Source organism: Cervus elaphus, chromosome 30, assembly GCF_910594005.1.
Source record: "Cervus elaphus chromosome 30, mCerEla1.1, whole genome shotgun sequence".
In the NCBI taxonomy this organism is placed as follows: domain Eukaryota; kingdom Metazoa; phylum Chordata; class Mammalia; order Artiodactyla; family Cervidae; genus Cervus; species Cervus elaphus.
The window spans coordinates 32,307,231-32,334,314 of NC_057844.1; the positions used below are offsets into that span (position 1 = coordinate 32,307,231).

General features: G+C 55.3%; 2 protein-coding genes across 3 annotated transcripts; both read left to right on the forward strand.

Moving 5' to 3' along the window:
- The first annotated feature begins 2,263 nt into the window (after nt 1-2,263).
- Nucleotides 2,264-11,233, forward strand: URAD (ureidoimidazoline (2-oxo-4-hydroxy-4-carboxy-5-) decarboxylase). Its single transcript, XM_043892091.1, has 2 exons — nt 2,264-2,629; nt 10,515-11,233. Exons 1-2 carry the CDS (start codon nt 2,455-2,457, stop codon nt 10,850-10,852), a joined length of 513 nt encoding a protein of 170 aa, XP_043748026.1. The 5' UTR covers nt 2,264-2,454; the 3' UTR covers nt 10,853-11,233.
- A 7,503-nt stretch (nt 11,234-18,736) lies between these two features.
- Nucleotides 18,737-26,722, forward strand: CDX2 (caudal type homeobox 2). Of its 2 annotated transcripts, none has more exons than XM_043892442.1 (3): nt 18,737-19,663; nt 23,193-23,334; nt 24,299-26,722. In XM_043892442.1, exons 1-3 carry the CDS (start codon nt 19,123-19,125, stop codon nt 24,426-24,428), a joined length of 813 nt encoding a protein of 270 aa, XP_043748377.1. In that variant the 5' UTR covers nt 18,737-19,122; the 3' UTR covers nt 24,429-26,722. The 2 variants fall into 2 exon arrangements, with proteins under 2 accessions (XP_043748377.1, XP_043748376.1); XM_043892441.1 differs by having other exon boundaries at nt 18,751-19,663; nt 23,193-23,338.
- The last annotated feature ends 362 nt before the right edge of the window (nt 26,723-27,084 follow it).

Consider the following 27,084-nt stretch of genomic DNA (forward strand, 5'->3'; position numbering starts at 1 on the left):
AACAGAAGAAATACTGTGACAAATTTAATAAAGTGTTTAAAAATGGTCCATATTAAAAAAAAATCTTGAAAAATAAATCAAAAAGTAAAATTTAAAAAGAAAATAACTGCTTTATCGATATATAATTCAAATACCACACAATTTCCTTACATATACTGTACAGTTCTGTAACTTAACTTTTTGCTAGGGTGAGAATGGCCTGACCTCTGACCACTTTACATTTCTTCACTTTGACTGGAGGAGTCAGACAGGATTAACTGAGCCCAGGGTCCTTGAGTGGCCTGGCTGTCCAGGTTCCATACTAGGAATTTGGTTGGATTTTTGTGGGTGTTGTGCTCAGTCGTGCCCAGCTCTTTATGACCCCATGGACTGTAGCCTGCCAGGCTCCTCTGTCCATGGGATTCTCCAGGCGAGAATACTGGAGTGGGTTGCCATGTCCTCCTCCAGAGGATCTCGTGTCTCCTATATCTCTTGCATTGGCAGGTGGAGGGTGGTCCGTTGCTTCTGTGTCCAGGACTGTTTAATACCTTAACCTTAAGGCTTCCTATGTTAGTAGGCGGTTTGGAGTTCCATTGTTATACAACAGATAACACTGAATAAAAGGTTAGGCTCCTGGTCTCTGCCCCAAATGCAAGGCCCTTCCCACCGTGCATATCAGCATTTCCATGAGCTAAGAAGTTTCCACTTGCAAATTCAGATGTCTATCTCTCTCACTGCTTCAGAGGAGCTGAGAGCCGCCAGTCTCCAGGCCCAGGCTGCCAGTGCCTGGGGCTTGGTGGGGAGGAAGGACCCTCTGTGTGCAAAATAATGGGAGGAGGAAGGTAGGGGTCATGCGTGGGGAGGGGAACCCTTTCTCCCTTGCCTTCTGCTCTGTCTTCAGTTCCCCACTCCTGTGCTCACTCCTGGGACCAGGAAGGGAATAAGACTTGTGAGGATTGCGGGGTCCCGGGGTGAGGGGGGGTATTGCTGGACAGACCTCACCCTCCTTTCCTGACAGTCAGCTTTGAGGGCACCCAGGGAGGGAGATCGGAAAGAAATTCACACTGGCTGTTAGCCTGTCTGCAGGGAACCTGAGGGGACAGGAAAGGGCTGTGTTGGCTCTGGTGGCAGAAGGGACTGCAGAGGACGTTCTGTGGCTGGTCCTCTGCAGGCTTCGTGCACAGACAACATTGTATCAGCCGACACCTCTGCCGTGCGATGCTAACAGGAGCACTCTGCTCCATTAACTTGCTTTATCTTTGCAAAAATCCCATCAGGCAAATACTTATATTATCCCCACTTCACAGACAAAGAAACTGAGGTTCAGAAAAGTTTAATAACTTGACGAATGCCAGCTAGTAGGGGGCAGAGCGTGGATCCAAGCTCTTCTGGGACCAGGCCCTCCACACTGGGCTGCTTGCCTGAAACTTTACACACGATACAGGATCCAGTGTGTGTTCACATATCTATGCAATGTATATGATAGGCAATACATATGATATACATCGGCTTCCCTGGTGGTTCAGTGGTAAAGAACCTGCCTGCCAACGCAGGAGACATGGGTTCGATCCCTGGGTGAGGAAGATCCTTGAGAAGGAACTGGAAGCTCACTCAAGCAAGGGAAATCTCATGGACAGAGGAGCCTGGCAGGCTACAGTCCATGGGGTCACAAAGAGTTGGACACAACTTAGCCACCCCTCACCACACACACACACATGCATATGATTGTTGTTCAGTCACTAAGTCACTTCTGACTCTTTGTGACCCCGTGGACTGTAGCCTGTCAGCCTCCTCTGTCCATGGGATTCTCCAGGCACGAATACTGGAGTGGGTTGCCATTTCCATAACCAGGGGAGCTTCCCAACCCAGGGATCGAACCTGGGTCTGTTCCATTGCAGGTGATCTCCTGTATCGTTTTGCGTTGATTCTTTACCAACTGAGCTAGCAGGGAAGCCCTGTGTGTGTGTATGCCTACACAAATTTATCTTCCTCCATATTTGAAGACATGGCCTGTAATGATGGCACTTCTGGACCAGATTTACCCCCTTTGAAAAGTAAAGTTCCTTGACTTCTTTGCTATCAGTCCTTCAGTCATGAAGTAAATACAGTAAGCAGGTAGGAAAATGTTAATGGCACCAGAAGGCTAACTGGCTTGAATGCTGAGGCTGAATATGGCCTCTGCCTGCTTGGATGGTGGGAAGAGTTTGGCTGGACATGTTTCCCCCTCTGCAAGATATCTGCTCCCTGGATTAGACCTTAAGCCTGTGTTTGTTGATTGCACAAGAATTCTGGATCTCTGCTTTTCCCAGAGGCAGTTAAAACATGCCAAGCTGGTGTTGCAAAAAAAAAAAAAAAAAAAAACACACACACACACCAAGCCTGTGCATTCAGCAAATATAACTCAGCGAGCAGAGACGTGTCAGTCACTCACCCAGAGGGGAGCCCAGTCCTGCCACTGCCAGTGGAGCACAAGCCATGGACATTGAGAAGGTCAACTCCATGGACTTTGGAGAATTTATGGATGTGTTTGGAAATGTCATCGAGAGATGTCCTCTGATTGCAGCCGCGGTTTGGTCCAAACGCCCATTCTCTGATTTGGGAGATTTAGAGAAGCACTTTTTTGCCTTTATTGATGGTCTTCCACTGTCAGGTAAGGCTTTGGGGTTGGACACTGAGAGTCTCCGCAGAGGGATTTCAGGTGTGCTTATCAAAAAGATGGGGGAGGGAATTCCCTGATGGTCCAGTGGTTAAGACTCTGAGGTTTCGCTGCCAAGGGCCTGGGTTCAAACCCTGATTGGGAGCTAAGATCCCACAAGCCTTCAGTTCAGTTCAGTCACTCAGTCCTGTCCGACTCTTTGTGACCCCATGGACTGCATGCAGCACACCAGGCTTCTCTGTCCATCACCAACTCCTGGAGCTTGCTCAAACTCATGTCCCACAAGCCATAGTGTGGCTAAAAAAGATTTCTTTTAAAATGGGGGGAGGGGAGGTCTTGTGGCTGTTTTTTATTTTTAAACACAATTTTTAAAGGTTGCTTTCCATTTAGTTATTACAAAATATTGGCTGTATTCTCTGTCTTGTAAGATATATATTCCCGAGCCTATCTTAGACCCAGTGGTCTCAGCCTCCTCTCCCCCATCCATAATGCCCCTCTCACCGCCCCCCCGCCCCCCCCTCCCCCGCCACTGGTAGCCTCTAGTTTTCTCATTTGTGAGTCTACTTTGTTATCAAACTGTTTTGAGATATTTGAGTCTAATTGCTTATCCCTGGTATACACATTTCCTTGTTTTTGCTGTGAGGCTTGGTGGGTTTCTTCAGACTTTTGCAAATGAGAGTCAAACTCTTGCAATGTTCAGTGGGCAGTAGAGTGAAAGAAGGTTCCTTGGCTCCGGTAAACTGGCTGTTAAATATTAAAGCTCCGGGGTTACCAGGAAAGAGGAACCGGCGGCTGCCTCCTCTGGCCTCAAAGCTGCTCAGGGACCAAAGGTCAGGCTGGTGCCCCCCCCCCCCCCCACCTCAGCCCTGCGTTGGCTTTGGGAATGTCCCTTATGCAAGAGAGGAGACTGCTCCGTATCAGACTATCTGAGGAGCCTGGGGGGAAAGAGAGAATGGCTGAAGTTTTACCAGAAAGGGCTGGTTTGGACTAGGCAAGTAAAGTCCCTCAGGCCAGCAGCTCCCTGTGGGTGTGAGGTGTGGGGGTGGGGGGTGGGTGGGGGAGACAAAAGTCTGGAGAAAGGGGTAGAAAATCTCCTTTGGGTGGAGAGAGAAAAGGAGGCCCTTGGGTGGGTGTGGGGTGGGGAGAGGAGGGAAGTTTGGGGTCAGGCCAATCCCAGGTGAGTCAGAAGGACACACAGCCTCCCAGGGGTTCACAGGCCAAAGGTCAGCGGCCGAGGCTGCCTCCCGGGCTGTCCTCAAGGTCCCTGGAGAAGCCTGGATTGGCTGAAGGGACCTTGAGGGGACAGGCTGTCTTCACAGAGGGGCTTCCACAGGGAGCTGGGCTGTGGGCGCGGCGCTCTTTTGCACCACAGTCCTGGCCTGTGAGCCCAGGGCTCCGGCGAGGTTTCCAGAGGTCAGAAGGAGGCTCCCAAACAAGGGGCTCCTTTATTTCATTTTAGGTACATTCAGGAAGACGGGAGGATGGGGGATTAAACCAAACTGACAGGAATGTGGAGGCCCTGACTTCCCTGTGGTCCAGTGGTGAAGACTCCGAGCTCCCAGTGCAGGGGGGCCCCGGGTTTGATCCCTGGTCAGGGAACTAGATCCCACACCTGCCACAAGTAAGAGTGTAGGGGCCCTGTTGACCCTCACCCACAGCCTGTCCAAAGCTGGACCCGCAGCACCCGCAGCCCAGCTGGCTGCAAACACGAGGGACCCACTGTACCCGGGCCAGTGTCAGAATCCCATCCCACCCCGTGGACAGAACATGATCAAGGTTTGCTAAGGGAATGAATGAAATCGTTTCTAAGGGGATGTTGAAAGATGGTGGAACCTGGCATTACCCTTCCCCACACACTTTAACTGGGGTGACTTTCGCAGCAGGTCAGTGGGACAAGACCACTGGAGGGAGTTGGAGCCAGCTGGGCGTTTGCTGGCTTCTGCACTCCAGGCAGTTCTTTGAGGGACCTCCCTGCTGGTAGAGCTTGCTTCTCAGCCCTGTGCTGGTGGCCACACTTGCCTGGGGCAGCTGGGAGCACAGTCCTCTCTAATCACCTCCTCCTATCTAATCATCTTCATGGCATTAGGCAAGCAGAGTTAGTGGTGGAAATAATGATGACAACCCCTAAAATGCATTTTCCCCTTACTATTGCTGTCTTTCAAGCACCTTTCCCAACACTTGGCATTTACTAACCCCCTTAATCCTTATAATAATCCTATAAAATAAGGATTATCACTATTATCCCCATTTTACAGATAAGAAAACTGACAAACCCTGATAATCAACCCAACAGCTTTTGAAGAATTTTCTGGAAATTCAAAGGCAAAATCTAGAAACAGTTTCTAGGGACTTCACCTATTCATTCACTGATTTATTCAATAATGTTAATGTTTGATGTACCAGATATTTAGGGTTTTATTATTATTATTATTATTATTATTATTTTTTCCCCTTGGCTACATTTCTTGACTTGCAGGATCTCAATTCCCAGACCAGGGATTGAACCCCGGCCAGCAGCAGTGAAAATCCAGAATCCCACCAGGGAACTTGCTGGTTTTTATTTTTTTAAGGTTTTTTTTTTTTTTTTAATGTGGGCCATTTTAAAAGTCTTTATTGAATTTGTTACTATATTGCCTCTGTTGTTTGTGTTCTGGCTTTTTGGCCAAGAGGCATACGGGATCCTAGTTTCCCAACCAGGGATCAAACCCACACCCCATGCGTTGGAAGGTGAAGTCCCCACCATTGACTGCCAGGGAAGTCACGTCCCTAGTTTTTAAAATAATCAAGTAAAAATCTAGCTTTTCTTCTTGGATGTGTGCTCACAACCCCATAGACTGTAGCCCCCCAAGCTCCTCCGTCCGTGAAATTTCCCAGGCAAGAATACTAGAGTGGGTTGCCATTCCCTGCTCCAGGGGATATTCCTGACCCAGAGATTGAACCCACTTCTTCCTGCATTGCAGGCAGATTCTCTCCACTGAGCCTTTGGGGACGCCTTACTCTTTAGAGCGTAAACAACAACCTGGGTGTAACAGAGTCTTTGAATCCTAAAACTAAAAGGGCTCTTATAGAGATATTCAGGTTATGATGATCTATCTGGTCAAGGATTTGTCTTAGATGATCTAAGAAAACTCTCTGCCATTTAAAGAACTGAAAATTCTGTTTCAAGAGTAAGCCAAGGTTGACAATTCATTCCGGAGACACTATGGTGATTACTGACCAGTAGGTGGCAGTATAGGACTAATATTTAGCTCCAAAACTAATTGGCAAAATACCTTTTCAAGCCAATCAGTTCCTGATTCCCAAGCCAGAGGAATGGCAACAATATAGGGAAGAAGGTTCACACACACACACACACACACACACACACACGGCCAATAATGAACAAATTCAATAGTGATTTGTATTAAACATCAAAGAGCAATAAAAATGTCATAACAGTTAATCATGCATCTTTCTGTGGCATTTCAGAATAGCAATAATGCCATGATTCATTACCTAATACTTATTTCAGAAGATAGTTGTTGAAAGCATCAAAGAGTTGGATACCGATAACTTCCTTCAATACAGGCTATAAGGTATTTATATGAGGCTATTAAGATGTGTTTGTTCAGTCAAAAAATATACATCACTTTCTCCCCGGAGTGTCAGTCAATAAACACTTACTAAGCGCCTACTCTCCCCTGGGGAATTGTCCCTGGCCCTGGAGATAGAGCCATGAACAAGACAAGTCCCTGCCTTCAATGAGCTGACATTCCAGTGAAGAGATGCAGGATTAGCATACATACAAAAGGATTGTTTCAATTCTAGAAACTATGAGAAGAACATTTGTACTAGGATAGAATATGTGTAATAAAAGAGGTCTTTCTTAAGAAGTGATAAGAAAGACCAAGGCGGTTGGAGAATGGTGTAGAGTGGAGGGATGTGAGGAAAGGGGTCAGGTGGAGGGCCTGCAGTAGCAGTAAAATTGAGAGGTGATGGTCAGGTGGACTAGGGTTGGAGCAGGAGAGATGAAGAGACATGGCTGGATTTTCAGGATGAATTTCAGAGTTAGAGACAACAGGTGTTTTTGATAGATTTGTGGCAGGAAGGCAGGTCAGAAACAAAGAGAAATGAAGGATTGTTGTATTGTTGTTTAAGTCGTGTCTGACTCTGTGACCCGATGGACTGTAGCCCGCAAGGCTCCTCTGTCCATGGGATTCTCCAGCCAAGAAGACTGGAGTAGGTTGCTATTTCCTTCTCTGGGGGATCTTTCCAATCTAGGGATCAAACCTGCATCTCCTGTGGCTCCAGCATTGGCAGGCGGATCTTTACCACTGGGAAGCCCGAAATGAAGGGTAACACCTGTGTTTTTTATATGACCAACTGAGTGGCTGGTGGTCTGTTTTCTGCAATGAGGGAGAGTTCGACATTGAGAGGACAGGATGGAGAATGGGAGCCTGGCAAGGCCGAGATGCTGAATAACCATCCAGAGGACAATACTGAGTGTTTAGTTGGCTCATAACAAAGGGACTCAGGGGAAAGCTGAGGACTAGACTAGACCTGGGTGTCCTGAAATAATCAATGGCATATGAAGCTAGGGGCTAGATGAGAACACTTAGGGCATCCATGCGAATCAGAAGGGAGGAGGTATGAGGACTGAGTCCGGGAGCGTTTGTGTGGCTGATCTGGACCAGTGATGAGAATTAAGCCGATGATGGGAATCTTCCAAGGAGAGAGGGCCAACAACATGACATGCTGCCAAGAGGCTGAGAGAGAAGAGGCCAGAGCACTGGCCATTGGCTTGAGCAAGCTGTCTGTCATCTGTGACCCGAGGAGCGCAGCCTGGCAGGTCGGTGGGGCTGGAGGTGTGATGGGGTGAACCTGGGAGGTGAGGAGAGGAAGTGGAGATGCCGAGGAGACAATCCCCTCAAGCAGCTGTGCTGTGCGGAGGAGCAGAGATGCAAGGAGGAACTAGAGGATCACAGGCAATCAAGAGAGGGTGCTCCTTTTGTTTAGGGGTTGAGTGCTTCTAGGCCTGGTTTGTGTGTTGATGAAGTGGCAATGATGTTGGGGGCGGGGATTGATGGTTGAAATCATAGCCTTTGACATGGATGGAGGCGCTGGCTCCCAGAACACAAGTGGAGAGAGAGGGTGGCCCAGGCCATGCGCGGGACAGGAGGGAGGGCACACCAGCTGGGGCAGTGTGGGGACACTGGAGGACATGGGCTCCCAGGCCAACTGCCTGCTCTTCAGTGGCCGCCACTGTCTGCTAATACAATGAGGACTGTCGGCTCCGTGCCAGGAACTCTTCAAGGGGCAGAGATTCCTGATCTGTGGTCTCAGCAAACAATGCCTGTCCACACCTGCATCTCCAGACCGTGCCATGCCAATGGCAGAGGAGGTGCTGTTTCAGGTTTTAGGACAGACTGAAGGACAGACAGTACTGAAAGGCCTGAAGTGAGACATCCAGGCAGGTTTGGTCACTCCAGGTAGGGGGACTGCAGGGCTGAGGTGGGGAGTACCCAGGTGTGGTCTCCAGCCTCCTATTGGGGCTTAAGGCCACTGGGGATGCAGCGCTGGAGGGGGGACAGAGCTGTCCGGCAGGAAGGATTGGAAAGGGCATATCAGTGGTTTGGGGCAATAAAGATGGACTTGTTGGCTCAACGGGCTCAGGTTCTATTTCTCCAGAGCTACCATTCCCTGCCTGCCTCCCTGCACCATCTTCTTTTACCTACATTTAAGGGCTGTGTGTGTGTGTGTGTTTAAATCCTCTTTTCTGATCTCTTTTCTTCTCTTTGCTGTGTGCTTCCCTCATCCCCCTTGTTTCCCGCCGCCAGCGGAAAACATGCTCAGTTCTGGGCAAACATTAACCCCAGGTGATGTTTTCAAGAGAGGGAAGAGCCCAACGGAGTGAGAAGCCAGGTGTCAGGGCCAGAAAGAAGAGGCAGGTCGGGGATGTGGGCAGCCACCCACAGGACCGGGCTTCTGCTTGGGGACACCAGGGGACAGACCCAACCCCTGGCTAGGTCCTCCTAGCAATAACCTTGTCCTCTGCGCTGGAGCCAGGCCTCTGCAGAGTAAGAAATGGGGGGCGGGGGGACGCTGAGGAGTTCAGTGAGAAGGTGGGGTCTCGGCCCCTCACCTCCTCACCCCTTTGAAAGTCTGAATAAACAAGGAGGGTGCGCAGGGCTGGCCTGCGGTGAGAGCCTGGGAGCCTCCCAGGCCCCCGCCGCCCACGCCCATCTGGGGGGGTCCGACTGGATGGGTGTGGAGTGGATTCAGGGGGCGCCCAGCCTCAGGCTTGGGCAGCCTCTGCAGCACAGCCGTCCTCCAGCCCAGGGCTGGGGGCGCCCAGGTAGGGACTTTATCACCTACGTTTTCGCACCACCCGGATGTGCTAGATGCGGGGACCGAGCGCCCCAGCTTTGCAAAGCCCAGGAGAGGTATTCTAAAATGGGAGATATTGCCGAAATGGGATTACTGGTGACCTGAGTTTCGTTTTAAGCTACCTTTAATCTTGAAGGGGCAGCCAGTGCCCCAAAGCCAGCTTCCTGGCTCAGCGACCTTGGGCAGGTCACCCTCTCGTTTCTGAGCCTCTGATGAAGCCTGTCTTCAGTGCAGAAGTGCCCCCCACCGCAGTTCTCCCACCTTTCAGGACACAGGTCCACAAGTCAACAATCCCAGTCATCCTTTAACTGGGCAGAAGCTATAAGATTTAAGCAGGGGGAGTTTATACTCTAATTAAAGGAAGAGTCAGTCAGTGATCCCCCCTTCCCAGAGGAGCCCCACGCTGGTCCTCAGCCCCAGGGACAGAAGCTTCCAGCTGCAGGGCAGCCCAGTTACACTGAGTTTACTAGGACAGGTAATACGGCTATTTATTGAAAAACTGCTAGCATCAGGTGCTGTTTGGGTAAATGAATGGTCTCCAATCCTTGCCACCCCTCACCAAGCTAGGTGTCATCAGCCCCATTGTTCCCATTGGGTTCCCTGTTTAGCATATCTGAAAGCTTGCCCAGCCCCAGGATTCTAAATCTCCCTTTAGCGAGCTAAGTAAAATGATTGGCTAGGGCTCTGGAAAACCCGCCTGGATTAGGACTTGAAATCGCAGGACTCACACCACGGGTGGCCAATTTCAGGCCAGTGTTCGGAGATGAGGAGAAGCTGCCTTCCCAGGAAAGGTTGTTCTCCAAGAATTGTTTTGAGATCTACCGTGGGAGAAGGGAAACGAGCCTCAGACACGGTGGGTGGTGAGTGGTGCTGTTTTCCTAAAAGGAGGAAGCCACTTTCGTTCAAAGGGCCGTAGGATTCGGCTGGAAATGGGTTTCTTTGCAGTTAATCATCTGCAAAGCTCTTTGCACGCCTGATTCCAGAAGCCCAGAACTCACACTTAGGGTCACAAAACCCTGGGCATTTATTTGCCAACCTCCAAGGATGTTATCCCTGTGGACCCTCCCCGCCCTTCTCCTTTCCAGAGCGAAACCCATTCCGTGGCGTTTGCAGGAAGTCTTCAGGCCCTTGTGTCCGGCCCTCTCCGACATCAAAGCCCCCCTGAGAGCAAAGGACTTTGAAAAGATACGAAACGCTCGGGTTCCCTTATCGCGTCCCCGCTCCCTCCCGAGCAAGTCGTAAATTCCGAGCCTCCGCGGCCGCTCCCCGCCGCTCTGCTGGCCCCAAGGTCTCAAAGGACAGACTTGTCACTTCCCGCCCCGCCCCCGGGGCTCCGGCCGAGGCCGAGTGAAGCGGGGTTGGAGGGACGCAGGGCTCGGGACGAACTGGAGGGGGGCGGGTGCGCTGGGCGCCCCGAGCTGCCCCTCATCAAGTCCCGGGTCCCTGCTTTTCTCGGAAGCCCTTCGGGCGCGATAACGCGCTCCCGCCGCCGTGTGTCTGTGCTTCTCCGCAGGCCAGGAGGGCGTCCTGCGCTGCCACCCGGAGCTGGCGGGCCGTGAGCTGCAGTGGGGCCGGCTCACCGCCGAGTCGCAGCGGGAGCAGAGTGCCGCGGGCCTGCAGAACCTGGGCGCGGCCGAGCGGCTCCGGCTCAGCGAGCTCACCGCGCAGTACCGCGCGCGCTTCGGCTTCCCCTTCGTGCTCGCCGTGCGCCTCAGCGACCCGGCGGCGGCGCCCCGCGAGCTGGCGCGACGGCTGCGGTGCCCACCAGCGCAGGAGCTGCGCACCGCCTTGGGCGAGGTGAAGAAGATCTGCCACCTGCGTCTCGCCGACCTGCTGGGAGAGCAGCCATAGCGTCCGCGCCAGCCGGGGACCCCCGGGACGCACGTCGGGACGCGCGCCAGGGCCGCGGGCGTGCGCGATGCTCTTGGAACGGAGTCCACCCCCGCGCACGGAGGCCGGGGCGAATCAAGACAGTCGCACGACTAACGAACCCTTCTGTCCCCCTCCCCACACGCGCACCCTTTGCCAAAATGTCTGTTGATAGTTTTGGGCTTTGCCACCGATATATCCAGCTTACTGCTCCAACTCTTCACTCCCATTGCGGCCCGTTGACACCACCAGCCCATGCGGATTCCAAAGCGCTTATCCAGCTCGTTTTGGCTCCGCACCCTCTCCTGTTATACTCCCAGCGGCAAAACAAAACGGACAGAAAAGGAATCTTTTATTCTCCAGTGGTTTGTCTGTTCTTTTATTATTATTCTCCCACCTTAGTTGCTGCGCCGACACTTACGTGAGAGTGGAAGGAGTCTCTCTGGAACTTGGAGAAACGCAGAAGCTTGAGCTGGGACTGGCGAAGCGGCCTGCGGGGATGGAGGGCGGGAGAGAGCCCGCGGGGGTCGGCGTTGGGGAGGTACCCGGTGGGGGCCGGCAGAAAATGCTAGGAGTGGGGCTTCTCCAAGCTGGATGGGCCTGAAGGTCCGGGGCCCTATAGCACTGATCAAGCGGGGAACGGAGGAAAATCGGTTCCCATAGCAAGCTTTCTGGCCAGAGGAGGCCTGACCTGGGCTTCCAGAGCCCCAGAGAACTGGGGTCTAGTGTGTCCGCTCACACAGGAGCAGCCCACTACCTTTCTCTCTCTCTCAGTCATACCCACCAGAAGGTCCAACAAACCCCAACAAGCGCTCCTTAGGCTTCTGTTGGCAGGGGAGAAACAAGCCATGCCATCCTCCTCACCTCAGAGGGAGTAAGACATGAAGGCAGAACTGGCCCTTCTGAAGACACGAACCTCCATTAGTGACCAGCCGGGGTCTGCAGGGCAACAGGAGCAATAAAACCTTTCCATAAAAAGCACTGCAGCAGCACCCTTGGTTGGGGGCCGAATTCCACGGAGAGAAGCCACTGTGGTAGCACGGGAGTTTTAATCCAGGAACCCCGCTCCCCTTTGCCGACTCACAGGTGTTGCCTGCTAGTGGAGAGGGTGAAGGCCCAAGGCCGGAGGCTGGAGGCTGGGGATGGCGTGAGTGGGGAAGCCAGGAGGTGAGCTGAGGCCCCACCGTGGCTGCAGACCAAGGTCTCCCCTGCCATGGGTGGGCAGTGGGGCCAGGGGAGTTCCCAGAGCCTTCTCTGGATGTGGGAGCATCAGAAGTCTATCACAAAGGACCTGGGTGCAAAGGTGGGGCCCCCGGGCCTGGGGCTAGACGCCTGCCTCCCTCTAGCCGGGGTAACCTGGGGGCTTTCCTGACACAAGCGAGAAACCTGCTGTTTGGCAAAGAAGGATTTCTGGCCCCGACACAAGGACCAAGGGCTGGGCCTGAGACTGAGACTAATAAACTGTACTGAAGGCATCCTGACCAACCCTAGGGTGAGCCCACCTCTTGGATAGAGGGACCCGCACATAAATATGCTCAGGCTAAGACAAGCGGGAATCCCCAGGGCCAGATCCGAAGCCCTATTTTTAGAGGTGAGGAGCTGCATTTTGCACGGCTCAGGCACCATCTGGTGTCTACTATTACACAGTGAACATTTCGAGGGCTCAAAGCTTGTCCGCAAAATTGTTTGTTTCTTCAGGAGGGGATGCAGGGTGGGAGAAGGCGCTGGACCCTCCCCTTCAAAGGAGCTGGGGGAGAAAGGGGAGAGCCTCTACCTAAGCCCTGAGTGCTGGCAGCGGACCCAGGGGGTGGGGGTGGGGGCGCGGGGAAGACCCTGGACGCCCCACACCCACCTCCCGTCCTCCTGCCGGCGGCTCTCCTGAGGCTGCCAAGGTCTGGCAGGGCAGTTTTCTTCTGCCACATCTTGGCTCAGACAGTGATGTCCTGGGCTTGGGCATGTTTTCTGGTTTCTGTGCTCCGGTGCGCAGGACACGGGAAATGAACCAACCGGACAGCAGAGACTGTGGACTCGGACTCGGGCCTCAGCAGAGGCACCAGCCAGGACCGCTGGGTGGCCCGGAGATGTCGGGGGAGGGGGTCCAGAAGTGGTGGTACAGTTTCCCGGGTGAACAGTTAACATCCGTACTTACTAATTCATTAAAAAAAAAAAAAAGCACAATGGCAACTCTAAGAAAAGTCGGAGAGCAAAGAGCTGATTTCAGTTTCAGTAACTGTTCAACTCCTCCACACACACTGCCTTCCGAGATAGGGGTGCTGCTTCGCCCACTGTCACTCCCCCTTGAAATGTTCAAGACCAGCTGGCAAGCAGAGGCCCCAGGAGAATGCTCCTGCTGGGAACTGAGGAGCCCAGGTCCCACTCACCTATGTGATGGGAAACTGGATGGGAGGTCTCTTTCCGCCACCCATACAGGTACGACCCTTTGGGGTCATGTGTCCAAAAAAGGTGCAGGGACACTGCTGGGGAAATAGAGGACGAGGAGAAAGACAAGCCAATTTCTTTGCATTCCCTTTACTCATTTTGAATTTGACACATTTCTAGGGGTCAGCCACAGGATGTGGGTTCCCGTTCAAAAAATAAAGATGAGCTGTTTTGCAGAAAGTAATTTACTGTGGGATAGATGGATGCTTTTCCTGGCAATTGAAGAAACATCTGGATGGAGTTCAATAAACTAATACACCACAATTGGCAGGTGCCCCTGAAAGGGAGAAATATAATAAATAGGACTTGGAAAGCAGAATTGTCACAACAGCTCAACCTGATTGTTTTGAAACTATTTGGTGCATGGGGTGGGGGTGGGAAGTTTGGCTTCCTCCCCCCACCCCGTGACGCCAGTCGGTTTGGGGTTGCGGAGGCGGTTTCCAGGGTGGCACCTGAAGCCTTAGTAATTATTAACATTTGCACAGAGTGCTCCTGGTTACAAAGAATGCACCTGTATATAGCTCATTTAATGTTAGTGACCAGAACAGCTAGCTGTGTGACCTTGGGAACGTCACCCAATCTCTCTGGGCCTCAGAGTGTTCCTTTGTAAAATGCAAAGGCTACAGACACGAAGTCCTTTGTCCCTCCCACCCCTCCACCAGAGTTCCCTGGTGGCTCAGACGGTAAAGTGTCTGCCTACAATGCGGGAGACCTGGGTTCAATCCCTGGGTTGGGAAGATCTCCTGGAGAAGGAAATGGCAGCCCACTCCAGTATTCTTGCCTGGAAAATTCCATGGACAGAGGAGTCTAGTAGGGATCCATGGAGTCGCAAAGAGTTGGACACGACTGAGCAACTTCACTTTCGACTTTCCTCCGAGAGTAGCTTCCAATGGGCCCACTGACCGAAGGAGAGCTGCACCTTTACCTGCCCCTTCCCTCCGCCACATAGAGCCTGCTGTGTAGGGCTTCCCGGGAACATATTTTCATATGACAAACAAAGGTCATCACTTTAGGCACGAGACATTGGTGAGGGAACAAGCGGTAACTCCACGCCAAAGCCATGTGATAGCATTTAGGTGTTGCTGGCCTGGGGGCCGGGTCTTCCCCACAGTGAGCGCTCCCTCTCAGGCTTTTAATTCTTGCTCTGTGCTCACGCATCACACAGAATTAAGCAAGTCGTACGACATCCACAGACTGATTCTAGCAGGGTGGGTGGGGAGGGCGGGGGGAAGAAATGGGGGCAACCACCATTTATTCCCATAATTTGCAGCCAGTGGGCAAAACCAGATTGCTGCACCCAAATATCAGCCCTTCGTCTGAGGCTTTTTCTTTTCCTAGCTCTCCTTGAGCAGAAGGGGAAAAAAAAATTATTTCTTGCTCCTGGATGAAAAAGCTCACTGTTTTCTCCACTCTCCTGCACCCTGAGTGTTAAACGTCTAGCCCACCGATGACCTCCCACAATTTCAGGAACTCTCCCTCAGGTGGGCAAGACCAGAGACTCAGTTTGCTTGGGGGGAACATTCTTGACTCCCTTGGGTGGGGACGTGCCTGTGAATGAAGCCGGGCAGCTGTGGGCAGCTGCGGCCCCTCCCTGCCGTTCAGGATGAACACGTTGTACTCCTTTGTGACCTGATGGAACTGAGCGAGCAGCGGACTCTAGGGAGACCCTACAGAGAGGACACTGATTGATCTCCCTCCCAGAGATGTTAGCCGAGTGGCAGGGCAGGGTTTCTTGGGCGGGGGTGGGGGCTCAAACCACCACTTATAGAGGTTTCCTTTGTGTGAGGGGATTGCTGACTTCATGCCGCCGTTGTTGGCCCCAAAACTCTCCAGCTCCAAACTACACAGCAGCCAAGTGGTTTTCCCACAGCAGTGTAGACTGCCAAGCTGAATGGTTTTATCAGACAACACTTTCTTCCTTGTTGCTCTTCCTTATTTCTCCTGGGAATTCAGGTCAGTGCAGGGTGAATGAAGGCTTCCTGTGCAGGGCAAGAGAGGGAGTTTGCAAGGGCAGTGCTCTTTGGATCATTTCCTTGATCTGAAAGGGTTTCAGAAAGTAGGTTTGCTTGCTAAGGGGGAACAGACAGCCTGCCCTACCTAGATGTCAAGGGTCACAGATGCCCCAGTTCCAGGAGTCACAAATTCGGGGAAAAGCAGGGTCCCCCCCCCAGGCTGGAGCAAACACTGGGGACCTTTGAGCAGAGAGGCAGCCCTGTCAATGATCTGTGGATTCAAGGAGTGTCTCATCTCCCTGGAAGAGCTGCCCGCCCCTTCCGGTGCCTCCTGCTCCCCACACGGCTCTGTGCCCCAGCTCTTGCCAGCAGCCGGGATCCTGGAAGCCCAGACCCTCTCCGAGGAATGTGGAGTGGCCCCGACACTGTCAGTAACAATGAGACGTCCCTTTGATAACCTGAGTGGAGCCTGCCCCCGGAGTCTTACAGACCCTTTTATTTACCTGGGTCTCTTTCTTCCCACCCTGTCCTGCCCTAAGCAGCCTAGTCAAGCTCTGTGGGGTCACAGCCTCAGGCCCAGCCCCACCCCAGCCCCAAACTTCCCTATGACTTGGAGACCCAGGTACTGGTAGGCTGAGCCAGAGTCTTGAAGAGTGAAGGCTTGGGACGACTATTGAGGGTGGTTCTCAGCTCAAGCCAGGAGGCTCTAAGAAAGCCACCAGGTACCTTGGTCTCTGCTGGAGGCCTGTCCCACGTGGCACCTGCACTCCCCCAGGGCCACACACCTGCACCCTGAGGCTGGAGGAGCTGCCTCCCCTCCCCCACCCAGAGCAGGTTTCCTGGGGTCAGGAACCCGACAAAGGGCTCTCAGAGGCTAAGCCATGGTGATGAAAAGACACCAGGCTCTTTTCCCATCAGCCACCTTGCACCCCTCTCTGATTGCTCCCTACAGCCTGCCCCTGCAGGAACCCAGATGGGCCCCCTCTTGGCTGAGGGAGCAACCCAGACATGAGGGGATATTTCCACTCCAAGGAGCTTGTCCAAGGACATCATTATTGCCTCCTTTCCCCTCACCCCCAGCCCAGGGCCCAGAACCAAGCAGGGGCCATGCTACTGCCATGAGTGCCCATTTCTTCATGAAGGACACCAGCCAGTGTCCTCTCTCCTGCCATCACACCACACACCCCAAGTGAGCATGGGTCTCTCTGAGATCTGGCGTGACCCCTGGGGCCAGATCAACCCAGGCCGCTCCCAAAGCATTTGGGCAGGCAGGCCAGGGCCCTTTCTCCAGGGCAGAGCGGAGACACAGCTGGAAAACCGGGACAATTAGCCAGCGGCCAGCGGCCATAAAAACGCAGGAAGCGGCCACCGCAGGGCGGAGGGGGCTGGCTGTCCCCAATAAAGCGATTGTCCCAAAGAATGCCCACATTCCGAAGACTCGGGCGCAAGCCTGGGCCTCGGCTTCCAGAGCTGGAGGCTTGGGAGGGGGCTGCCGGCGGTGGGGGGGGGGGGGGGTTGGAGGCGGAAAGAGGGATTGTGTCTCCCAGGAAGAGGAGGAAGATGTTTGCTAGATCAAACGTCTGCAATGCTCCCGCCACTTAACCTCCCACATCCCAGCCCCATCCAGGTCCACAGACTACCCCGCCACCCCATGACCCCCCCCTCCCAACTCAGTGACTTGGATTCTGTAACAGGCTTTGTAATTTGTTTCCTATTTTATTTCTCAAGAGGTCCAATGACCCTCAGTTATCTGGGCCAGACCTGGGGTGATCCACAAGGAAGATCTGCTACAGCCTTCACCAGTTGATTGCCCAGTTTGTTACCACCCACTCTCCACCATTTTAACCTCTTTCCTTAGGAAACACAGAGGACAAGAGGGAACAGCAAGGAGGAGATCCGAAGCCCTGATCTGGCAGAGGCCTGGCCTCTCCGAACTCCGCGGCTGGCCGGCTGTCCTCTGTAAAGTGGAGAAGATGACAAGACCTGCTCTATTCCCGATCTGGGGAGATGTGAAGATCTAGGAGATAAAGGACACTGGAAGGAGCTACAGAGATCACAGGAGGACGTGACAAACACCAGAGACCGCTCTGCGGCGAGAACCGACAGGGGTGGATCTGCAGAAGAGCCACTGCGCCCCGCTGGTTCCCAGAGTGCTCAAAGCCACCCAGCCCGCCTGCCCAGCCCGCTGCCCGGGTGCTGTGATCCTCAGATCCCAGTCTGGCAGCGCCGTCTGGGCTCGGAGCGGAGGTAGACAGCAGCCGCAGGCCCCACTCCCCGCGGTTGCTGAACCGAGATGGGCGCCTGCCCGAGCGAATCTGGTTGTCCTGAGCTCCTGTCCTCCGACCCGTCCTGGCGGGTCCCGAGTCAGGCAACGCAGTACAGGTCCCCACGGCTGCCACTTTCAGCCCGGGACACAGTGCTTCCCGGGCCCTTCAGAAGCAGTCATCAGTGATGGCTCGGGGGTCTCTTTCCATCCCCTAGAGATGAAAAACTATTTTCTCCGGAGAAATGTTTTACTCTGCAAATGAGAATGGTTTTAAGCCATTGGTATGTTGTATGACATATACATACCTGGGTAGACATTAGCAGAAACCCTAGAGTCCCTTTTCCTTGATTCTAAACCACGTATTTAAGTATATAAACATATAAGTGTAACTTGCTTAGTTTTCACAGGCAACCCACACACCAGGACCCAGCTCAAGAAACACCAGGGAAAAAAAAAAAAAGAAACACCAGAACTCTAACAAACCCTCCTGCTCCCCTCCGCTACCACCCTCCCACCAGCCTGACTACTACCCCTCTCTTCTTGGTTTGCAGTTAAGATTTCTGAGTTTGTACTGTAAATGCTTTTTCAAAAAAAATTAATTTGAGTTTTAAAAAATTAATTGAGCTTTAATTTGAGTCCCAAATATGAGATGAACTCAGAGATGCGACCTGCAACTAGGGTCTTAATTTATCTCGTGTGGAGGGCCAGCTGTTTCCCTAGGGAAGAAAATAAATGATCAGCGGTGACAGTTGTTTGAGGGGCGCAGTCGGCCTGGCCAGGGGCGCAGAGAGGATAAGAACAGGCCTGTTTCTCCCGGCTCCACCCGTCACCTCCCGGGCTGGCCAGAAACTCTGTCATCAAAGCAATGGCTTCCCTTTTTCTCTTTGGGATGGAAGGAGCTTCTTCTAGACACCCCCTCCCTTCCCTGCAAATGCAAAAACACGACTCCTCAGTTCCTAAACCCCGATTCCCACCAAGATAGCTCTCCCCACCCCTCCACCCACTTTTGCAAGTCTCTAGATTTCATTCTTTGAACCTGTGATTGGAGGTTAAAGTGCACCAAGGTTGGAAGGAGGAAGCTCTTAACAATAAAGGTTTGAATATTTAGCTGTGATGGGTCGCAGCCCTCTGGAGAGCTCCCCCCCTCCTCCCTAATCTTTTAAAATGCAAATCGTGTTTCTAGGGGTTGTGCGCCGGGTGCGCGCTGCGCCTCGACGTCTCCAGCCATTGGTGTCTGTGTCATTACTAATAGAGTCTTGTAAACACTCGTTAATCACGTAAGGCCGCCGGCCTGGGGCTCCGCACGCCAGCCGGTGGCGGGTCTTCCCCGCCTCTGCAGCCTGGTGGAAAGGAGGTGGGAGGAAAGAAGGAAGAGAGAGCGGGAGGGAGGGAGGGAGGGAGGAGGCAGGCCCGAGGCAGGGACCGCCTCAGAGGCAGAAGCGCCGCGAGGAGCCGGCGGAGCACCGCGGGCCGGGGCGCAGCCACCCGCAGTTCCAGCGCCCCCTCATCCCCTGCGCCAGCGCGGCGCCCCCCGGCAGCCTCCAGCGTCCGTCCCCGGGCAGCATGGTGAGGTTCGCCGTCGGGCCCTCGCCACCATGTACGTGAGCTACCTCCTGGACAAGGACGTGAGCATGTATCCCAGCTCCATGCGCCACTCCGGCAGCCTCAACCTGGCCCCGCAGAACTTCGTCAGCCCCCCGCAGTACCCGGACTACGGCGGCTACCATGTGGCGGCCGCGGCCGCCGCCGCCGCCAACCTGGACAGCGCGCAGTCCCCCGGGCCGTCCTGGCCGGCCGCCTACGGCGCCCCGCTCCGAGAGGACTGGAACGGCTACGCGCCGGGGGGCGCGGCGGCCACCGCCAACGCCGTAGCTCACGGCCTCAACGGGGGCTCCCCGGCCGCCGCCATGGGCTACAGCGGGCCCGCCGATTACCATCCGCACCACCACCCGCACCACCACCCGCACCACCCGGCCGCCGCGCCCTCCTGCGCCTCCGGCTTGCTGCAGACGCTCAACCCCGGCCCCCCCGGGCCGGTCGCCACCGCCGCCGCCGAGCAGCTGTCGCCGGGCGGCCAGCGGCGGAACCTGTGCGAGTGGATGCGGAAGCCCGCGCAGCCGGTGCTGGGCAGCCAAGGTGAGCCGGCGGGCGCCGGGGGAAGGCGCGGTCCCCGCGCGTCCAGGGACTCCGCGCAAGGGGGACGGGGCGGGGCGACCGCGTCTGGGGGCTCTGGACCCTCCCCCCCGGGTGTTGCTGCTCTGGCCCCTGCGTGGGGGCTGGCGGGGTCGGGACTGGAGGTCCTGGTCTCACGAACCGCGTTCAGTGTAAGGCAAAGGGGAGGCTCCCTCCTTCCCACCGCCCTTCCTTCGTAAGGTCGAGTCCTCGGACCCTCGGGAGACTCCCGGGAACGTGGCGCAGCGCGGCTGCAGCGCAGTGATCGCGTCCTCCCGGCTTGCTGCCGCCCGCCCTCGCTCGGTGCGCGGCTCCCCTGCAGCTCCCCAGGGCCGGGCTCTAGGGGCACGCCGTCCTTCCCCGTCCCGGCCACTCGGGAAGAACAGGGGACGGGGGCGGCCAGGAGGGCGGCGCGGTCGCGCGAGGGACCAGGTTTAGCCACTGAGGCCAAAGGTAGGGATCGGAGCTACCGAGCTGGGGAAACCGGGCGAAGCTGCCGAAGCTGAAAGAAGGTGTTGGTCCCGGGATCTAAGTGGGGAAGAGGTGCGACGCGGGGGTGGGGGGAGCACCCGGGTCTTCAGACCTTTGATCTGCGCAGGGGTCATTTCAATCAAAAGCCAGAGGGCTGGGACTGGACGCCCCAGGAGTCCCCTCGTGTCTGCAGAGGGAGAAGGGGAGGAAGGGGTAGTGCGCGCTCAGCCGCTGTTCCAGACGGAGGTCGTTTCTCCGGAACCTTCCTTCCCAGGGTCTGGTGTGTGTGCGCGCGCGCGTGTTAGTTGTGTGTGGGTGTGTGTGTGCGCGCGCGCGTGTTAGTTGTGTGTGTGTGGGTGTGTGTGCGCGCACACTCGTTTAGCGAGCTTGCCCCAGAGATGTCTCTGCAGAGATCCCGGGTTGGCGGGACTGAGCAGGCTCGTGGGTTCCGGGTCTGCCCCGTCTAGCGTCTGAGTGTGTCCAGTGGGGAAGGAGCTCCAGTAGGTGTGGTGGGAGAGTCCTGCTGGCTCCGCTTTCCCTCCGTGAAGTCTTTCTCAGCCCTCTGCACTTCCGCTTTTTCCTCTTCCCTCCTTTCAGGCCCAACCCGGCCGGCATGCAGGTTATGGCCACTTTGCACGGGTTTTATAGCCGATTACAGCCGCATAAATCAGAGCAGCCGTTGGGGGCTGTCTCCGGGGATCGGTTTTTTGCGTCACTGCGCACAAGCCGGGACCCACCACGGGGGGAACTGCGGCGGTCCGGGGAGGAGGCCTCGGGGCCGACCTGGAGGGTCGGCTGGGTCCCTTCCCCCGAGAGGAGGCGCGCTCTCCTGGACAGAGAGCGCGCCCACGGAAGGCCCTTGGCTATCCTGAGCCTGCCTGGGGCGCCGGCCCGCGGGGCCGGGGCGGTCTAAGGTAGACCCTTGGTGCGTCCCCGGAGAATGCGCGCAGAGCTGGCCCGGGCGGGGGGAGAGGGAGGCGTGCCACAGGAGCCCGGGCCGCGGGGTCAGCGGAGGAGAGGGCCGCTGTGAAGTCCCGCGTCAAGGTGGCAAGGCCGCAGTCGGCGCCGGGCCCCCTTGTGATGTTAATGTGGGGCGGCCCGCCGGCCGGAGCCCGACTCCTCTGCGGAGCCTCATCCGTCAAGGGGTGAGTGGGGGGGTGGAGGGCGGGTGGGACCCGACCCAGTCCGCTTTGATATACACCTTCCCAGCCCTGCCATTGTCTCTTTTAGGGCCCGGAAAGAGGGTGGTGACTTTCGCAGTCAATAATGAATTCTGACAAGTCCCTCTCATCTCTCCCCTACTCCATCCCCCTCCCTGGTTCCCAGGGGGTGCGGGGCATCTCCAAGGTCCTCGGGGCGCGGGCTGCAGAGCACTCTGGGGGCCTGGTCGCGCTGCCCCGGCCTCTCCGGATACTGAAAGGACAGCCCCCAGCCAGAGCCTCTCCCGAGGGCCCCAAGGCGAGTCCCGCTCCTGGAGAGTCCGGCTCGGAGAACTCCCCTGCGCCCGCCTCTCCGGTCCGGGGAGGTGTCCTCTGTGGCTCCCACCTGGCCCCCGTACACCACCTGCGTGGTGATCTAGTCTGACCCTCAGTTTGCCCCTCTGTACGAAGGGGCCACCACCGCGGGCGGGCTGGGGGCGGTAGAGCAGGTTCCCAGGACTTGGCAGTTGCCTTTCCTTTCCCGGTGGGCGCAGGGTCGGGGCCGCCGCGCGCATTCAAATGCGCCCGCCACCGTGTTGATGTTAATGTGCCTGCCGGGGAGGGGGGATGAAGGCCGGCCCGCCATTTGCTCAGTAGTGGTAATTCAAACAGAACGCGGTTGTTATTAAGGCATTGAAAGGGCTTTTCTTTGATAAGATCGCCTTGTCCTGCATTGTTTGAGGCTGTGTTCTCCTTTCAGCGGCTCCGGGGAGCTCCCTCTGATCCGGCCTGTATCTTCCCAGGGCGCTTTTGTTGTGGTTTGCAAAGGGTTTTACCTGAACAAAGTCGGCCTGCGGGGCATTAAACACCTCCGAGCAACTCCCCAGACCCTTTAGATCTTCCTGCAGCCCCGGGGCACCGGGCGATTGAACCTGTTCTTTTGGGGGAGAAGACCCCGACCTGGGACCGAGCGAGAACAGCTCCTGAGTTGGGGGGTTCTGCCGAGGGTCGACCCGGGACAGACCCGGTGGAGACGCGGGGCTCCAGCCTGCTCCGACTGCAGTCGCACTATTTGTCAAGGCCCTTCAGTAAAACAATCAATGCAAGGTTTAATATGTTGACTCAATCCAATGAGCAGTAGATCACTGGTCAGGATAGCTCTGGCAGGGTTTGCAGCAGAAATAAATGGAGGATTAAAAAGAAAAGTGTGCCAACCCAGGTTCGCCCAGGTATAGAGCCTCCCCAGCGAGAAGAATTATCGGCCTGCCAGACCCCTGCTCAGAATTCCACCGGATAAGGCTGGTGAGCCGGGGGCGTGTGCGGTTTCTAGTGACCTGAGGGGACAGCTGTCAGCTACTGCACCCCCTTTCCACTTCTGATAAAACAAACAGAAAGGGAATCCGCCCCCCACCCACATACCCACAATCCCAGCTGTTTTTACTGTGAGCTGTGTTTTTTTTTTTTTTTTTAAAAACCTCGGATGGGCCTGAAAATCTGAATATTCCCAGGACAGTTTTCCTTTTGGGCCTCATCAGCTCAGGTGTTGTATTTGCTTTACAAAACCCCTGATGGAGTTCTGCTATCACCTGTATGAATTTTTCAGTTCAGTCGCTCAGTCTTGTCGACTCTTCACTACCTGTATGAATTTTTAGTTTCTCTTTAATTTTCAAAACCCACTTAATTCCAAAACTAGGTTAGTTGTCCTGAATAGCTCCCCCCCCCCGGGGGGGGGGTCTTGTCAGACTCAGCAGGAACCAGCCAAACCGCGGCCCCCCAGGGCGATGGAGGAAGAGAAATGGTTCCTGGGTTAGGGAGGTTTGTCATTACCCATGACTGATGGGCTGCCCTGCAGTTCTCGGGGCTAACTTTGCCTTCCTCTACAGTGAAAACCAGGACGAAAGACAAATATCGGGTCGTGTACACGGACCACCAGCGTCTGGAGCTGGAGAAGGAGTTTCACTACAGTCGCTACATCACCATCCGGAGGAAAGCCGAACTGGCCGCCACGCTGGGGCTCTCGGAGAGGCAGGTAGGAACCCTCCAGGGCCCCATCACTGCCTGGGAGGATCCAGTGGGGAGGGTTAGAAGCCAGGCCCGGGGATCCACCTCATTCTGTGGGCAGATTAAATTAAAGCAAGAGGATCAAAAAATAAATTAATTAATAAATAAAAATTTTTTTAAAAAGCAAGAGGATCGAGAGACTTTTCCTTCTAGATGCTTTTTAAAAAGGCTTCTTCCACGTCTAGTTGTCTTTTAAAAAAATATATATATATATTGTTGATTTTTTTTTTCTTTCCTATTTTGGGGGACCTAGGAGGTAAAAAACACACACACACACACACACACACACACAAATGAGTGTAGTTTAATGCAGAATTCGATTTGGGTCAATAAAGACTTACTCTCTTTGTACCCAGCTGTGTATTGGGGGAACAATTAATGTAGGATACCAGCCTCTGCCCAGAGAAATTATGGAGGGGTGAGGCTTAGCTCCTGAATGCTCTAGATTGTCAAATTCACAGCCAGGAAACCCCTGGTTAAAACTCATTCTCAGCCCCAAGGCAAGGACTATTACATTTCCGTTTAGCTTTGAGAGGCCAAAGGTTGTCATTTTGAAGTACATCCAGCCCTAGCCTTCTTGCTTGGTGTAGAAAGGGCCTGGCAGTTTCTGTCTTCCTTGGTTCTGAGACTCTGAACTTTTCCAGTGAAGTTGTAGATAAAGGTTGCTCTGGAAAGAAACCTGAAGAACAAAGAAGGAGAGAGGCCCTTCCCTCTTGAGGCTGAATTGGGCTTGGGGGAAGCTCCAGCACTGGGCTGTTATATGGGCTGTCCTGTGAAAAGCTGGGTGAAGGGCTGGTGTCCTGCGGGTGCAGAGGAGACCTCTTTGGCTGGAGAAGGAGGCATTGGATCTAGTGTCAAATACTGTCTCTTTATGCTTTCACTATCTTCTTCACCACCTTCTGTTTTTCTCCACCTTTTTCATTTCCAGGTTAAAATTTGGTTTCAGAACCGCAGAGCAAAGGAAAGGAAAATCAACAAGAAGAAGTTGCAACAGCAGCAGCAACAGCCGCCCCCTCCTTCTGGGCCACAGCCTCCCCAGCCACAGCCAGGGCCACTGAGAAGCGTCCCGGAGCCCCTGAGTCCCGTGTCTTCCCTGCAAGGCTCGGTGCCTGGGGTTCTGGGGCCAGCTGGGGGCGTGTTAAACCCCACTGTCACCCAGTGACCCGCAGCGGCCTGCAGTAGCAATTTCAGGCTGAGCCATGAGGAGCATGGACTCTGCTAGAACCCTCAGGAAAGACCCCCCTCCCTTCTCACCCACAAATGTTCACCAGCTGACCTAGCCCTCAGAGCAGAAACAGACGGGGGCCTGGGGGAAAGATGAGTGTGGTTGGGGTCCTCAAGGATGACATTCTCCTAGATTTTGACTTTTTCCGTTCTGACACTTTCTGCCAAGTGAGGAGATGGGAAAAGACACCGGGGCTTCCTTTAGTACCGGCGGACATGCTGCCTGGACTGGCGGAACAGACCAGCCTTTCAGCCCCCTGCTTCTCCACTCTTGGCCTCCCAGATCTGCAGGATACATCTCTGGTTGGAGCTGAGGCAGGAAAGGGGCTCAGGGGACTGCCAGGGATGGAACCAAGATGGTTAGGTCTACTGACGGCCCTCCAAGGTCCCGCTGGCCCCTCTCACCTCTAGGGCAGGCAAGATTTAAGCTGCAGAAGCCAGTGGCAGCTAAGATGGAGACCTGGGCCCACTGAAGCATGCAGAACCCCCAGGTCTTTGTCTTTCTTCTCTTCCCAGTGCAGGAAAGACTTGGCTGGTGTATGCACGGGGTCTATGGTAGTGTGAGAGGGTGGCTGTTGGACTCCAGGCCTGACAAGTGGGGGGTGGGGGGGCGGGGACAGGGCCTTGTTTAGAATGCCTGTCACCAGAGCCTCTCTGGGCTGAATGTATGTCAGTGCTATAAATGCCAGAGCCAACCTGGACTTCCTGTGATTTTCACAATCTTGGGGCTGATGAAAAAGGGGGAGTTTCTGTTGTTGTTGCTGCTGTTTGGGTTGTTGGTCTGTGTAACATCCAAGCCAGCATTTTAAAAGCTTTCTGGATCCATGGGGAGAGAAGTGATATGGTGAAGGGAAATGGGGGTGGGTGGGGGTGGGGGTGGTATTTGAACACAGTTGAATTTTTTTTTCTAAAAAGAAAAGAGATAAAGGAGCTTTCCAGATTTCAGATTCTGTTTTTTATCACCTATCAGGTTTTGTCTGAAATTATTATTATTATTATTTTTTTTTTAAGAAATGAAATATCCTCTCTCCTTGCAAGCTAGAATTAGGAAAATCAGGGTGGGGGTGGGGGGTGGAGAAGGTTATCTGGACATCCTCATTTTACCCCAGAGCACCAGAAGCCCGAGGGAGCGGTTTCTGAGACCTGCCCTGCCCCCAAGCCGCAGCCCAGCCTTGCCTTCTGGAATGCGTGGTTCTCCCGGGGGTGCCTGTGGGCAGGACGCACAGCTGAACGCCCAGCTGCTTCTCAGCTAGGGGAATGGTGGGCAGTGGGCGCGAGAGAGCCCCTCACAGCGTCCAGTCAAGTCCACACGGAAGCCGTCACCCTCAGTCCCTTCATTGGTGAGTCTCTTCTCCCCAGGATGCCCAGCATTCAAGTGAAAACACTCGATTCTATTCCCAAGGCAAAGTTTCCACGAACGTGCGTACTAAGTTGCCCCCATGGACTATAGCCCGCCAGGCAAGAAGACTGGAGTGGGGTGCCATGCCCTCTTCCAGGGGAATCTTCCTGGCCCAGGGACTGAACCCGCGTCTCCTGCATCCGCAGGCGGGTTCTTTACCACTAGCGCCACCTGGGAAGCCCAGGTTCCCACGACCGTGTTCTGTAAATGGCCTGTCTTGCCCCGTGCTGTTTCATTTTCCCCACCCTCCCTCCCCGGTCTCTCCCTTCTCCCAGATAAAAACTGGGAGAACCCAGCAAAGGGAGACCCTCGTGGAGATCGGCTGGGCACGGGGTTGCTGCCCTTGAGGTTGCTGGTCCTACAAGCCGCGGAGCCGGGCGCGCTCGGCAGCGGCGGGGCCCGGGAAGAGGGGCTGTGCCCTCCACGCGGCCTCTCCGGGCCCTGATCGGCGCCTCCACCGAGGGAGGAGGTGCCCCGAGGGCTGGGCTGGACGGGCCGAGCTGCGAGGCAGGAATGCCCCCTGCAGTATCGCCCCGATTCCGCGGCGCTTCCGGAAGGCGCCTTCCCCTCGGCGCCTGGGACCGGGGCGGGGGGAGCGGTGGGGGTGGCCGGGGGCCGCGTGCCGGGCCCGGGGCGGGGGCGGCGGGGCAGCCGGTGGTCTCCGGGGGCCCGGCGCGGTTGCTATGCGTTGCCGTGAAACGCCTGTCAATAAAGCCTGTTTGGACAGTGGAGCGCGAGCACAAGGGTTATTTGCTTAGTGGTTAGAGGTCCAAAAGTCGGCGTGGTCCCGCCGCGAGCGATCACACGGGCCTCCCCTTCCCGGGGAGCGGGCCCCTAGCGCCGACGCCCGTGCGTCCGGAGGGCCCGCCGGGACCCCCACTCGGGGCGGCGGGTTGCCCGCCGGTCGCCGCCCGCAAGGCCGGGAATGAGGGCCCTACGCCGAGGCACCGCCCCGAGAGCCAGCCCCCAGGGAACCCACGCGCGGATGCTGCGCGAGCGGCAGCGCGGCCTGGAGAAGCCTGGGGAGGCCGGCGTCCGGACGTCAGGGTTCATTTGTGAGCAGAGGGCCGCGCGGGTCCGAGCGGCGCGGG